This window comes from Conger conger, chromosome 2, assembly GCF_963514075.1.
Source record: "Conger conger chromosome 2, fConCon1.1, whole genome shotgun sequence".
Classification (NCBI taxonomy): Eukaryota; Metazoa; Chordata; class Actinopteri; order Anguilliformes; family Congridae; genus Conger; species Conger conger.
In genome coordinates, this window is record NC_083761.1 from 84,980,590 (window position 1) to 84,995,280 (window position 14,691).

The 14,691-nt window shown below is 41.9% G+C and overlaps 2 protein-coding genes across 2 annotated transcripts; both read right to left on the minus strand.

Moving 5' to 3' along the window:
- Nucleotides 1-1,162: 1,162 nt before the first annotated feature.
- LOC133121692 (amine sulfotransferase-like) lies at nucleotides 1,163-8,301 on the minus strand. The gene is made up of 6 exons (XM_061231082.1): nucleotides 8,136-8,301; nucleotides 5,191-5,396; nucleotides 4,782-4,908; nucleotides 4,373-4,467; nucleotides 4,072-4,252; nucleotides 1,163-1,705 (listed from the first exon to the last, which is right to left on the minus strand). Exons 1-6 carry the CDS (start codon nucleotides 8,299-8,301, stop codon nucleotides 1,578-1,580), a joined length of 903 nt encoding a protein of 300 aa, XP_061087066.1. The 3' UTR covers nucleotides 1,163-1,577.
- A 1,920-nt stretch (nucleotides 8,302-10,221) lies between these two features.
- Nucleotides 10,222-12,263, minus strand: LOC133121420 (amine sulfotransferase-like). The gene is made up of 4 exons (XM_061230585.1): nucleotides 12,205-12,263; nucleotides 11,801-11,861; nucleotides 10,987-11,167; nucleotides 10,222-10,349 (listed from the first exon to the last, which is right to left on the minus strand). Exons 1-4 carry the CDS (start codon nucleotides 12,261-12,263, stop codon nucleotides 10,222-10,224), a joined length of 429 nt encoding a protein of 142 aa, XP_061086569.1.
- Between the last annotated feature and the right edge of the window lie 2,428 nt (nucleotides 12,264-14,691).

Below are 14,691 nucleotides of genomic sequence, written 5' to 3' on the forward strand. Positions count from 1 at the left end.
TGATTACACCATTCAAACACATCCCAAACTCTCAGGAATGGCAAAATGCATCCCGGAAAACAAATATGGTGTAAAAACAGCGGCAGTCGTAACAGACACAGATACACACACACACATACACACTAACCACTGCTCTATTATGAAAAAAACATCCACTTTGAGCATAAATGCAGCGACAGAAGTCTCACCGGCTATTTATGTCACTGCTGTCAAAGTGCTCTAAGCTGTTAATGTATTCCAGTGACAGAGAATAATTGGCACATATGGAGACAAGCCTTTTCTTTGGCACCCTTTGAACATTCACAAACTCACGCCCCACTCTCTGGCCTGTTCCCCCTCCCTGTCACATGACCATTTCCACACGCTACAGAATGAGTACAGTTACAGGTCCCCCATGCTTATCTAATCAGGCTCACAGGAAAACAGCTGCATTCCAGCGTGAAGAGAGCAGTTCATTTAAGGGTACTTGACAATGTGTTTATACGGTCATACAGTGCCTTGAAAAAGTATTTGCTTCCTTCCTGATTTCCTTTATTATTGCATATTTCTCACACTGTATGGATTCAGATCTTTAGACAAAATGTGACATTAGACAAAGGGAACCTGAGAAAACACAAAACATTTTCTTGAAATTACAATTTAATTTATTTTACGAAAAAAGGTATCGAAACACCCAAATCACCCGTCAACAACAAACTGCCCCTTTAAGCCCAATAACTGGTTGCCCCACCTTTAGCCACAATAATTGCCAAGCTAATTGCCAAATTGCCAAAACAAAAACCAAACACTTCCTATTATTTGACATCAGTCTCTCACATTGCTGTGGAGGAATTTTAGCCCATGCTTCTTTGCAAAGAACAATTTAATTGATGGGTTTTTTTTGAGCACCAACAGCTCCTTCCTGGTCCAGCCACAGAGGGGCCCATCCATGCAGCAGCATAACTGATTGAAGCTACATTCTGTGATACTCTTAACAGTTGCCTTTTTAAATAGCTGGAACTGAGGTAACTGTTGAAGCAACACCAGGTAAATCAAAGAGAAATATCAGGTCAAAGGTCAAAGAGGAGCTTGTGCACATTCATGTCTATTCACAATATAGTGTTCCAGTATGAGCAGGAGTGCACATTTATTTGTGTGTACGTGAGACTGTGTGACAAAAATCATTTTCATTTATCTTGTCTTTTCAACAAGAGTATTTCCTTCTTGTTCCATGATTGAAATGCAATTTTTTAATCAGCACAGAAAGCGTCCATTATGACAAATATAATCAAAATATAATGCCCCATTAAAATGTGCGCAATGTGCTTCAAACAAAGGAAAAAAGGAATTTGACAATTCAAAATGTTTTAAATCTCCCCTAAAACAATATGTCAACTGTGTAGAATACACTTCTGTCAGGCCTATATTGGTTTGACACCATATGCATACTGCTGAATATTGCATTTTATAGCATAATATTTATCGTTCCATATTGAAAATGAAAGAATGTGACTAAATGAAGACACAATGGGTAACTATGCCACACAGATATACAGTATATTCTGTACATTTTGTAGAGGACATCTGAAACAGAGCCATCAGCCATGGAGCTCACTAATGTCCCAGACAAAAGTCAGAGGGAAGTCCTTCATCCTCTCCTGGAAGACTCTGTCGAAGCGTTCACTCTGAGCCACCGTAAGGTTGTTCTTCCAGTCCCCAATTGTACCTGAATCACAACGACACACACAGACAGATAACAATGAACTTCAGTGCAAAGTAACAGTGATAGCCAATTGTATTGCTTTCAATCATTTCAATAAGTACTTTAAAATTTCTATAATATAATTTATCAGTGAAGTATTATTGATATTATTTTTGTCATTACGGATGAATTTGATAAGATAAGCACATCCTAGACACTTTCAGAAATATTGCTGGCTTGTGGTAGAATTTGAAGTACCTATACGATACTGCCCCAGCGACAATCATTTGTACCTTTTTAGCCACTTTTTCATACCTTTATTTCAGAGAGTGTACAAGAGTATCTTGTAAATTAGCGGGTAAAGTGGGCTGACTGCGTTGAAAAATGGGAGGGATTCTGCTGTTCTGACAGTAGTAGGCAGGTCAATCCACCACTGAGGAACCAGAACAGAGAACAGGCGTGAACGTGCAGCTTGGCCATCTGGTGCTTATAGTGAGGGGACTAAAAGGACGACCAGAACTGGCAAAGTGGTCTTGCTGAGGCGTAGGGAGCAATTAAAGCATTTAGGATTCAGGACCAGCTCAAGGGGCTTGATAGCACAAGTTGGGAGACCAGCCAGGAGGGAGTAACAGTAATCCAGGTGGGAGATGACTAAGAGCTGGGTGGCTTTCTCCGTGAGGAGATTATGGATACAGTGTATGTTATGGAGGAAGAACCTGCAGGTTCTGGCAGTTGAGGATATGTGTTGAGCGAGGGTGAGAGGGTTATCAAGGGTCACCCCCAGATTCTTGGCTGTGTGGGAGGAGGACTGACTTAAAGGTGCGGACTACAGCAAACGGCCATCACCCAGGCTGTTCAGCTCCCATCTGCAGGAGCACCTGGCCCCCAGAGGCCTGCAGGAGAAGAAGGCCAAAGTAAGTTGTCAGGTGGAGGTGCCCCAAGGACATCACATGTGAGAGGTTGATTGTCGGATTGTCGATTGTCGGAGAGGATTTAGCAGGGATGTAGAGAAGCTCAGTCTTGCCAAGGTTAAGCGTCAGGTAGTGGGAGGTCATCCACGCAGAGATGTCAGCCAAGCAGGCAGAGATAAGGCAGAGATATGCATGGTGGCCTGAGTATCCGGCGGAAAGGAAAGAAAGAGTTGCGTGTCAACGGCATAAGAGCGGTAAGAAAAGTCATGGCAAGAGAACCAAGAGATATAGTGTACAGAGAGAAGGGGACCAAGAATTGAGCCCTGCGGGACACCAGTCCGCATGGGGCGTGGGTCAGAGACTGAGCCCCTCCAAGTCACCAGGTAGGAACGACCAAAGAGGTAGGAAGATAACCATGCGAATGCATCCCCGTCAGCGCCGAGAGCAGCATCTCATGGTTGACTGTATCGAAGGCCGAAGAAGATGAGGACAGAGGAGAGGGATTTGGCTTTAGCAGAGTGGAGTGACTCCGTAACCCAGACTATTTTACATTACAATACAAGGCATTTAGCAGACGCTCTTATCCAGAGCGATGTACAACGAAGTGCAGATCAAGTACAAGTACAAGTATGAAGAGGACCTGAGAGGACAGTACAGTTCTGAGTCCTAGTGTGACCATACAGATACAATCAGAACCCAATCCAAACCCTTGAAGAATACATCAACTTCCAAACTAGCATACCACAGCTAGAATACCTTGAGTACAACAATACAATAGCTAATACAAAACACAACAATATCTATATAACTATTTAAGTGCCATTATAGTCTATACCACCATACCAAAGATGGTATGGAGGAGAGGATTATAGAGGAGAGGGTGGAGGTTGAAAGGTGGCATAGATTGCGCTGACAGGTGATAGCGGATGGTGGGAGGGAGGCATGGATGATGTGTTAGAGGAGAGTGGGTAAGAAAAAGAGATGAAGGATGGTGAGATATACAGAGGGGTGTTACTGAGGGGTTTGTTGTCATGCAGGACCTTGTGAAAACCAGGTGAAGAATGTTGCCTGCCTTGTGGGTGGGAGGAGAATATGAGAGGGTAAGGACAGGAAGGTGGACTTGGTAGACTCTGAGTTCAGTCATACAGGAGGGGTTGAATTTTTTCACTGCAACATGTTTTTGTCATCCTGGGTCTCCGGAGGTAAAAGGCATTCAGTACAAGTAGCTTTCATTCTTCACATACAATCCATTTATACAGATACTGTATATTATTAGTATTTTTGCGGTTGTATATTTACTCATTCCGGTTAAATATCTTCAAGTATTTTGTACCTCGAGGGTGAGCGTCAAGATTGTATGAACATCAGTGAACGTCTGTATTAACTTATTTTTACTACTTTCGAAATAAAGTTTTTTATTATTATTGGTATCAGCTTGAGTACTTGACCATGAAGATGACAACAGGTGATTTTGCTTACCTTTGCGTAGGAATTTCACCTTCTCCTTGTCCGTGACATCAGCCGGCAGGAATTCATAGTTTGCCAAAGGATCGACCTTCATCTCCTTAAAGGAGACCCGCTCCACTATTTTGTCAATTGCTGCATCAGACATATTTTTCCCCACAAATTCACTGATCTTCACAACAACAGATCTCAGATCCTGAAAGAAAAAAGCAAAACATGGAGATGTACTTTAACATTTGACACCAAATAGAATTTGGAGGAAACTATCCACAGTGTCTGGTGTTATGTATACAATTACCCCTGCCCCCCACATCACCTTGATCATTTCTTCATAGCTTAGAAAGAGGATGTTGTACTTGTCTCTGTTGTTGTACCATCCCTTGACGTGGTCAAACCAGCAACCACCAACCACTGCAAAGATCAGTTAAAACAAGATTCAGGGTTAGGGGGCTGAACCAGTTGAAAAGCACAATGGATACAACAATGCATGTCGTTAATGTGTATATCTCTGTACTGTAGATCCTTACTTAATGTAAACATTGTTTACTAGACCTATGTTCATCACTTTACAGCCAATCCTATGTGAATTGTTCCTCATCCGACCTGTTCTGTACTGTTCTTTGCACTTTTTTGTACATTGCTTTGGATAAAAGAAAAAGTACTAAATGAAGCAAAGATCGCCTACCCCAGCTTTAATGGCTGTTAGAACCCTGACACAAACTTACTCCAACCGGAGAAAAATTTATCCAGTGTTTCATCCAAGTCTTTGTGTTTCTCCAGTTTTAGCATGAAATTTGTGAAATGAAAGTAAGAAACTAGGACATCTTTGGGGTTCCTGGTGACGTAGATGACCTGAACAAAGAGATGCAGCAGGCTTAGTATCACACATATGAAATGAATGAAAACTGTGGATCTAATTAATCGTAATTCCGAGCTTTGTGATTAAATGTCTGTGCCACCACACAAATAGTTTGAGGATTCCTACTATCAGCAGCCATATTTGTACTCTCATACATGCACAGCAAATTTACTGAACCTACACTGACCTACAGGGTGTACAGGTTTACAGTCTATGGACATAAATTAAGAGTACAATGTGTGATGTCCATGGGGCACCTCCACCTGACAACTTACTTTGGCCTTCTTCTCCTGCAGGCCTCTGGGGACCAGGTGCTCCTGCAGATGGGAGCAGAACAGCCTGGGTGATGGCCGTTTGGTGTATTCCGTACCTTTAACTAAAAACTCCACCCAGGGCATGCGCTCAAATGTGGTCTTGTCCAGAGAGTCTGGGAAGTCCTCTTCATACAGCAAGGTAACAATGCGCTGGGTCCATACTGTGCCTGAGGGAGGGAGGGAGCATGATTGATTGATAGAGAGAGAGAGAGAGAGAGAGAGAGAGAGCGAGAGCGCGAGAGAGAGAGAGAGAGAGAATGAGAGCAAGCAAGAAATTGAGTAAGTTAGAGTGTGAGTGAGAGAGATAATGGAGTGGGGGCTAATTTGCCCCCTCCAATACTATCGGCAATTGAATAGATGATTAAGTTCTTTAAAAAATTGTTTTATCTGTAGCCAGGCTTAACTAGACTAACTCTCACCATTCTTCTCTCTGTGTCTGTTGCAAGTGGTGCAGTCATGCATCCACTCAAGACCACATTCATGTGGGATGGGGGGTGGAGGTGGGGATCCTAAATATGTTGGCATAATGTTTGTGAACATTCATACTTTGCCTTGATACACGCAGCGCTGGTTTCTCTCAATGAGCTAATTGTTCCTCTACTATTATACTCTATACATACCACTCTGTTTGCAGTCATGCTGAATGATGAATGAGCCCCAGTTTTCTGCAAGTGACATGTCCACGTCCAGTTGGATTCAGGTCAGGCGATTGACATGCAATATAGCTTCACTTCTTCTCCCTGAAAAACAATTACCCAGTGTTTTGGATAATTGTCCCGTGGCAAGGTGAGCGCCATCAAACAGGTTTTCAGGAATTTGAATGGATCTGAGCAGAATTACACTTCAGAATTCATCCTGCTTCTGTTGTCATCACTCAATAAAAAGCAGTTCCAGGAGTAGCCATACATGTCCAATCCATAACACTACCTGCTGACTGTGGTGCCCTCAACACCCTAATCCCACGGGATCTAAGTGCAGCCTTTGATACAGTGAACCATTACCCCTTCATGGAAAGGCTGCTGCACCTGGGTGTTGAGTGTGTTCCACTGGGCGTTCCTCAAGGTTCTGTCCTCGACACCCTCCTCTTCACCATCTACATTTTACCACTTGGACAAATCATCCGTGGATGATACCGGGATTTCCACTGTTAAACCGACGATACCCAAATCTACATCAGCACCAAGTCCTTCCGTAACCCGGCATTTTACCACATTGAAGCCTGCCTCTCGACAATCAAACTTCCTCAACTAAACAGCGACAAAACAGAGGTCATGCTCATCGGTTCAAAATCCACACTGAACAAGTCTGCCCAAATTTCATTCAGCATCAATGACGTAGTTATCTCTCCCTCACCCCTAGTTTGCAACCTTGGAGTCATCCTGGGTCCAAACCTCTCACTTGACTCCCACATCAGTTGCGATTGTAAAGACAATAGGTCCAGGGTTTGAATCCCGTCGGCCGGGGCCTCTCTGTGTGGAGTTTGCATGTTCTCCCCGTGTCTGCGTGGGTTTCCTCCGGGTACTCCGGTTTGCTCCCACAGTCCAAAGACATGCAGGTTAGGCTGACTGGAGAGACTAAATTGCCCGTGGGTATGAGTGCGTGAGTGAATGGTGTGTGTGCCCTGCAATGGTCTGGCGACCTGTCCAGGGTGTATTGCTGCCTTTCGCCCAATGTATGCTGGGATAGGCTCCAGCCCTCATGCGACCCTGTTCAGGATAAGCGGGTTAGGATAATGGAAGGATGGATATAGTATTGCCAAGCCACGTCCCCTCCCTGTCATGTGCATCTGCTGAAGCACTCATGGAATGATACAAGAAAAAACACACATCAGGTGCGGGGGGCATGGTACAGCAACAGGGCAAAAAGCCCTGGAAACAGGAAATGAAAAAACTTAGTGAGCACTTTATTATGCATATTTTTAAGACTTATTGGTCTTCTGCTACTGTAGCCTATCCACTTAAAAGGTTTGACATGCTGTGTGTTCAGAAACGCTCTTCTGCATACCACTGTTGTAACGCGTGGTTATTTGCGTTACTGTCACCTTCCTGACAGCTTTGACCAGTCTGGGCCTTCTCCACTGACCACTCTTCAACAAGGCCCACATAACTCCTGCTCATGAGATGTTTTTTGTTTTTTGTATTATTCTCTGCAATCTCTGGAGACTTATGTGTGAAAATCCCAGGAGATCAGCAGTTTCTGAGATATTCAGACCACCCTGTTGTCTTGCTCCAACAATCATTCCACTGTCAAAGTCACTTGCCCATTCTGATATTTGGTCTGAAAAACAGCTGAACCTCTTGACCATGTCTGCATGCTTTTATGCATAGTTGCTGCCACATGATTGGCTGATTAAATATTTGCACTAACAAGTTGGTGTACAGGTCTAATAAAGTACTCAGTGAGTGTATATAAGGTGCGGTAATTTCAAAATGTTAAATAAATGTTAACAAAGGCTAAGCTGATAAGATCTGCTGTTACCCAAGTCAGTCCAGCATTCCAGTGGCTTCTGAGAGGCAATGTGACTAGATTAGACCAGATAAAATAAGATACAGGGTACTATATATCGTCCACATGATTGCTAAGCCCCTTCCACGTGATTGCTAAGCAAACTTTAACCTTTCCTTACCACTGTTTCATGACGTGTTGCCATGTGTTTTTTTTTAGATCATTTCTATTTTATTCGATGAGCATCAGCAGTTTTAGCCAAACTTAATTCAAGTTCATTGGGTGTGATGAGCTCACCTCGCGTGGCCATCTCTCCTCCTCATAACAGATATGGAATGGAATGGGATGTTACAAATAATAAACTTTTCATCATTGATAATAGAAGACGTTAATCTTTTTTTTTGTTTTTTTTAATGCAGCCATTTAAGATCAAAGCTAATCCAGATTGAGGAAAGTCTCACCAGATTTTGGGGAAGTGACAAGGAAAACGTCACTGTCTCTGATCTCAAAGTGTTCCATGCTGTCAAGATATTCCGGAGTAAGTTCAAAGGTGTCATCAGTAGGGTAGACGATTCCCTTGTATGTGAACAAGGCATCGCTAAGAAGCTTGTATTCCTGCTGAGCCATCAGTCTGAAATGAAGTAAAAATACAAGGTATTTGAGGTAAGAATATCAAACAATCAGTAGCTGCAATTTCGACAGACAAATATGGAGTAGAAACAGCCGCAGTCGTAATAGACACACACATACAATCATGTACACGCATAAACAGACACTCACTAACTAGTGCTTCATTATAAATACATTTTTAATTAAAAAATTTTTAAAAAAGCATAGCATAGATACAGCCATTTAAGCACAAAATGAAATCAGATCAACAGAAGCCTCACCAGTGTCAGGGGGAAAGTGACAACAAAGGTGTCAATATACAGTAATAATCACTGATGTCAGAGTGTTCTAAGCTGTTGATGTATTCCAGTGATCTCATGAAGCGTAGAAATAGAGAATAATCAGCACCTATTGAGGCAAACCTTTTTCTTTGGCGACCTTTGAACATTCACAAACTCACGCCCCACTCCCAAGCCTGTCACCCAGTTATTTCCCCATGCTGTCACATGACTAATTAATTTCCACATGCTACACTACGGAATGAGTACAGTAACAGCCCCCCCATGCTTATGTTATCAGACTCACAGGAAAACAGCTGCATTCCAGCATGAAGAGACCCAAGTCCATTTCCACACGCTATACTACGGTAAACGTGTCCGTATCCTGTTGCACCACCTTTAACCACAGTAATTGCAACCAAACACTTTTTAAGGTCTTTATTTTCTCAGGGTAGTTTGGTACAACGAGGGTCAATAGCCAGCAAACAGTTATAGCAGTGATAAGGCAGTTCATAAGCGATAGTCCAGGCAAAGGGTCAGATCTCCAGCAAACCGGTGTAATGAGGATAATCCAAAGAATAGTCGCGGTCACAGGCAATGGGTCGAAAACAAACGGGCTAATTAAACAGAAACACAGTCCATAACATTAAACCTAACAGTTTACTGAGGGGTAATACATAATTACTTGGTGGTTTTTGAGGAAACACAGGTCCGTGAAAAGTCAGTAATCGGCGTGGGTCAATGGAGTACACTACAGCAAATACGCCAAACAGGATTATGGAAATAGGTTCGGTTTATTACCAGCAATATCATTCAATAAAAATATTAAAGTACATACGAAGGCAATGTAATTGGACAAGCACAAATTAAGAATCCATACGCGTGGCTACACAAGAGGGATTACAATCCAGGTACGTGTCTACAAGTACCTTGTATTTTGTCATGTTTTGTGCAGAAAGCAGCTGTAGTATGGATATTAAATGTGCAAATCCGCAATGGAGGAAACGTGTGCAAAATGAAAAGACAAATCGGTGCAACTCTACAGGCAAGTATACGATCAAGCAAACGTATAAATCATCTGCGATCAAATGCGAGCGTACGAAACACGTTATTGACAGCAATCACATACTGCCACTTTGCGGCCACACGCCAATGGTACATCTACGAACCCCCGGAAGGGAGATGAAGACAATAAACTATAGGGTATAGCTGATGATGATATCGGCAAGTATAGAGTGCTGCTCCTGTGATGCCTGTTGCGGTCACACCTTATCGGTTGCCACACGGAGCCTTTTAAAACAGATGTGGTCATGGAACTGAAATGAAAGGAGACGGCAATTAGGAAGACAATCCCCCCCAATCAGGAGTAAGATGTCACACCCTTCTACACAGCCACCCTCAAAATGGCAATGCACACGTGCATGCAATTAAGCTTGATTCAGTGTTCATGCAACCATCGTTACTTTTTGCTCATAACTTTTAAAGTGAAATTGTAACAATGTACTGGGAATAAGATCACGGCAAGCAAAATAGTGCATTTACTACACGTCAACTGTTTCTTCGCTGGAGTACAGTGAAAACAACAAAAAGTATGTCACTGTCCAAATACTTATGGACTGCACTGTATACTCTGTCCAGTTTGTAGATGACATCTGAAACATCAGCCACGGAGCTCACTGATGTCCCAGACGAAAGACAGAGGGAAGTCCTTCATCCTCTCCTGGAAGACTCTGTCGAAGCGTTCACGCTGAGCCACCGTAAGGTTGTTCTTCCAGTCCCCAATTGTACCTGAATCACAACGACACACAGATAACTATGACAGGTAGCCAACTGTATTGCTTTCATCATCAGAAGTATTCTTGATATTATATTTGTCATTAGGGATGTATTTGGTAAGATAAGCACATCTGACACAAGAATATCTTGTGCTTAAAATGCTCATATGGAAAACCTCTCCCAATCTTATTGCAGATACTCCAGGTGAAGAGTACAGTATACATCCTTATTCAGGGAGCTGACAAACTTGAGTCGGGGGGCAGAGGATTGGAGGGTTGGAGTTCATTCCATTTCAGTTTTCAGAGTTCAGGAAATGAACTAAAATGAATTTTGTGAATGGGGAAGGAAGGTAGTCATTTTACCACCATTTCATTTTTACTGAATTACTTGAGAGAGCAGAGAATGGTGCAGATTAATCTAAACACCTTATAGCAGCTATACATTTTAAGACTTCTGAACTTTATTCATTTGTGTTTAGGACAGCCTCTTCCACCATTTATACAGATACATACTCAACAAACAATGAGTGTGGATATACAGATGGATATTTACCAAAGTAATTCAGGTTATTGTGTCCCTCAAGGACTGACCTTGATGAAGAATTATTTAATTCTGATCAGACTATTTCTTGTTTTTATCTTTTCCATACCTTTGGGAAGAAATTTTCCCTTCTCTTTGTCCATGACAGTATCCAGCAGGAATTCATAGTTTGCCAAAGGATCGACCTTCATCTTCGTGAACGTGACTCGCTTCACTATTTCATCAATTGCTGCATCAGACACGTTTTTCCCCACAAAGTCACTGATCTTCACAACAACAGATCTCAGATCCTGATAGAAAAAAAGGTAAAAGCAAAACAGAGAGTTACAACATTTAACATCAAAAAGCTCATTTAACACATTTGACAAACAAAACTCACAAAAAGTACAAAGTACAAAAATTTGTACTCTCATACATGCACAGTAAATTTACGTGGAAAATACGTGATTGTAGCTGAAGGCATGGTTGTTGACATGGTTACATCACTTCAGAGAGCATACGCTCGTCTGCTACAATAAGTCACATTATGTTTCAGGTGATCACAAACAATTAATGTACAATTTAAAGAAACAGAAACCTTGACTGATGTTACAATCGTGTGTGTTACAGAATTATAACAATGAAAAATAACTTGTTGTTATAATTATTATGTGTGAAGTATGTGTATTAAGTGTCAAAAATTTTATTTTGCAATAATTTTGTGTTTATTTAAACTGTTGGTGTCAATTTGACCCCAAACATAAAAGCGGTCATAAACTCTTAACATAATAGGAAGGTTAAGATCAAAGCAAATTCAGATTGAGGAAAGTCTCACCAGATTTTGGGTAAGTGACAACAAAAATGTCACTATTTCTGATCTCAAAGTGTTCCAAGCTGTCAATATATTCCGGAGTAAGTTCATAGCTGTCATCAGTAGGGTAGACGATTCTCTTGTACGTGAACAAGGCATCGCTAAGACGCTTGTACTCCTGCTGAGCCATCAGTCTGAAATGATATGGAAATACAAAGGGGGAACTCAAACAATGTGAAGCTGCAATTTCCACTGACAAATATGGAGTAGAAACAGCTGCAGTGCAACCATACACACACACAAACCATCTCACTAACCACTGCTCTATTGTGAAAAAACAAAAACACTTTCAGCCTAGATGGCAACCATTTAAGCATAAAGTGAACAGAAGTCTCACCTGGGGAAAGTGAAGATGAATTCGTCTATATATCACTGATGTCAATAGATATCAAGCTGTTGACGTATTCCAGTGATCTCATGGAGCGTAGAAACAGTGAATAATCGGCACCTATTGAGGCAAACCTTTTCTTTGGTTACCTTTGGACATTCACAAACTCACGGCCCACTCCCAGGCTCGTTTCCCCACGCTGTAACATGACTAAGTCCATTTCCACACGCTACACTAGTGTTAGCCCAGTCACGGTCCCCCCATGCGTCTGTAATCAAGCTCACAGGAAACCAGCCCATTTGCATTCTTTGACATTTTGCTCTTTTTGAAAGTCATGCAAACCAAAGTCAAGTTTATCCACCCTCACCATTGCACCTGACCTGAGGGATATACAGTTCCCTCCAAAAGTATTGGAACAGCAAGTTGAATTCCTTGCTCTACTCCCAATCCGAATTTCAGATTTTATTTCCTGGTATTTTTATCTAGATTTGTGAACATATCACCTTTTGTATCAGACCTCCACATTTTTCAGTGAGCAAAAGTATTGGAGCATGTGACTGACAGGTGTAACTGAGCTAAAAAGATGTAACTGAGCTAAAAAGTTGACACGCAAGTTCTGCTCCTATTCAAATGCATAAACCCCACAATCACCCTGTTTTCCCCCACTCTATTTACATTTCCTTTCCTGGCCTTGTTTTGAGGTCTAGGTGCCGACAAACATTTGTCTGCACAACCATTTGGCCTAACCAGGAAACCTGTCAATAGACATTATCATATCTAAAGGAGTGTTTTGTCACAATGGATGAAGCACTTCCTTTCAGATATTGATATAAACTCTGTCATTCCCAGTAAGGATTGTGTAAGATTGATGAAAGCTCAGGAGAACGTGCACACTACCTGGAACCACGAATAAAGAGCTGAAACTTGTCTTACACCCTCAAATTTCGAGTAACGACTCTTTCTTTCCTGAAACGCGATTCGAAGTACCAGCAGCGAAACAGTTATAGTATTGAAGAAGAAACTTCAGAAGAAGTTCTTCAGAAGAGATAAACCAACATGAAGACGAGAGAGCTGTCTTTGGGAGAAAATCAGGCCATTTTGAAGCTTAGAAAGGAGGGGAAATGCACAAACATTGGGAATAGCTTTTACAACAACTTGGAATGTCCTCAAAAAGAAAGAAACTGCTGGCGTACTCAGCAACAGACATCAAACAGGTCGACCAAGGAAAACAACTGCAGTTGATGACAGAAAGAGCTGTAAATAAAAACCCCGAAACATCAGTCAGTGACATCACAAACAATCTCCACATGGCAGTCAGTGACATCACAAACAATCTCCACAGGGCAGGGGTGAAGGTATCTCAATCAACCATTCAAACAAGACTTAGAGAGCAGCAATACAGAAGCTATACCACAAGATCAGGTTCAGGGTCAGGAGCTTCAGATAATGGAGAAATATGTGACTTTGACCGTGGAATGATTGTTGGTTGCAAACAGGCTGGTTTGAGTATCTCTGAAATGGCTGATCTCCTGGGATTTTCATGCACACTAGTCTCTAGAGTTTGCAAAAAAAAATAAAAAAAAATCCAGTGAGCAGCAGTTCTGCTGATAAAAACGCCTTGTTATTGAGAGACGTCAGAGGAGAATGGCCAGACTGGATAAAGCTGACAGGAAGGTGACAGTAATGCAAATAACCATACATTACAACAGTGGTATGCAGAAGAGTATATCTGAACACACAATGCATCATAACTCTTAAGTGGATAGGCTACATTAGTAGAAGTTTAAAAAATAAGTCTAATAAATACCTAATAAAGTGCTTGCTGAGTGTATTTTATCATATTTGGAGTGTACAATTTAGACCCAGGCGGCACGGATGGTGCAGTGGGTAGCACTGCCGCCTCACAGCAAGGAGGTCCTGGGTTCAAATCCCTGTCGGCCGGGGCCTCTCTGTGCGGAGTTTGCATGTTCTCTGTGTTTGCGTGGGTTTCCTCCGGGTACTCCAGTTTCCTCCCACAGTCCAAAGACATGCAGGTTAGGCTGATTGGAGAGTCTAAATTGCCCATACATACGAGTGTGTGAGTGAATGGTGTGTGTGCCCTGTGATGGACTGGCGACCTGTCCAGGGTGTGTTCCAGCCTTTCGCCCAATGTATGCTGGGATAGGCTCCAGCCCCCCTGTGACCCTGTTCAGGATAAGCGGGTTAGGATAATTAATGAATTAATTAATTAATTCAGACCCATTAAAAACCAATGGCTTTTGTTTTGAGATAAGCCAGTTGACATATAGAACAAATAAAATGTAGAAAACACTCCATGTTTTCTTGGAAAAAGAGGCAGGAATTGTAAACAATTAGCATTGTCACATGTCTAAATCCATATCCACAGTTGCTTTCCAGCATGAAGAAAGCTAGAATACTTGAAATACAGTTCATTTTAGGATAAGCGTTTTGAAAAAGTATTTGCCTGTTCTATTTGTTTTTTGGCAGCAATATGCTGTTCCATGTCCAAGTTCCAAGGTTTACGTAGCCTCCCAATTGCACCTAACCAATTGCAGATTTTCTTTGACTCATTTCCTTGGAAAATCTTGTTTGTACCAAGTAGACAAATACAGGGAGAAAGAGGACTATGAATACTA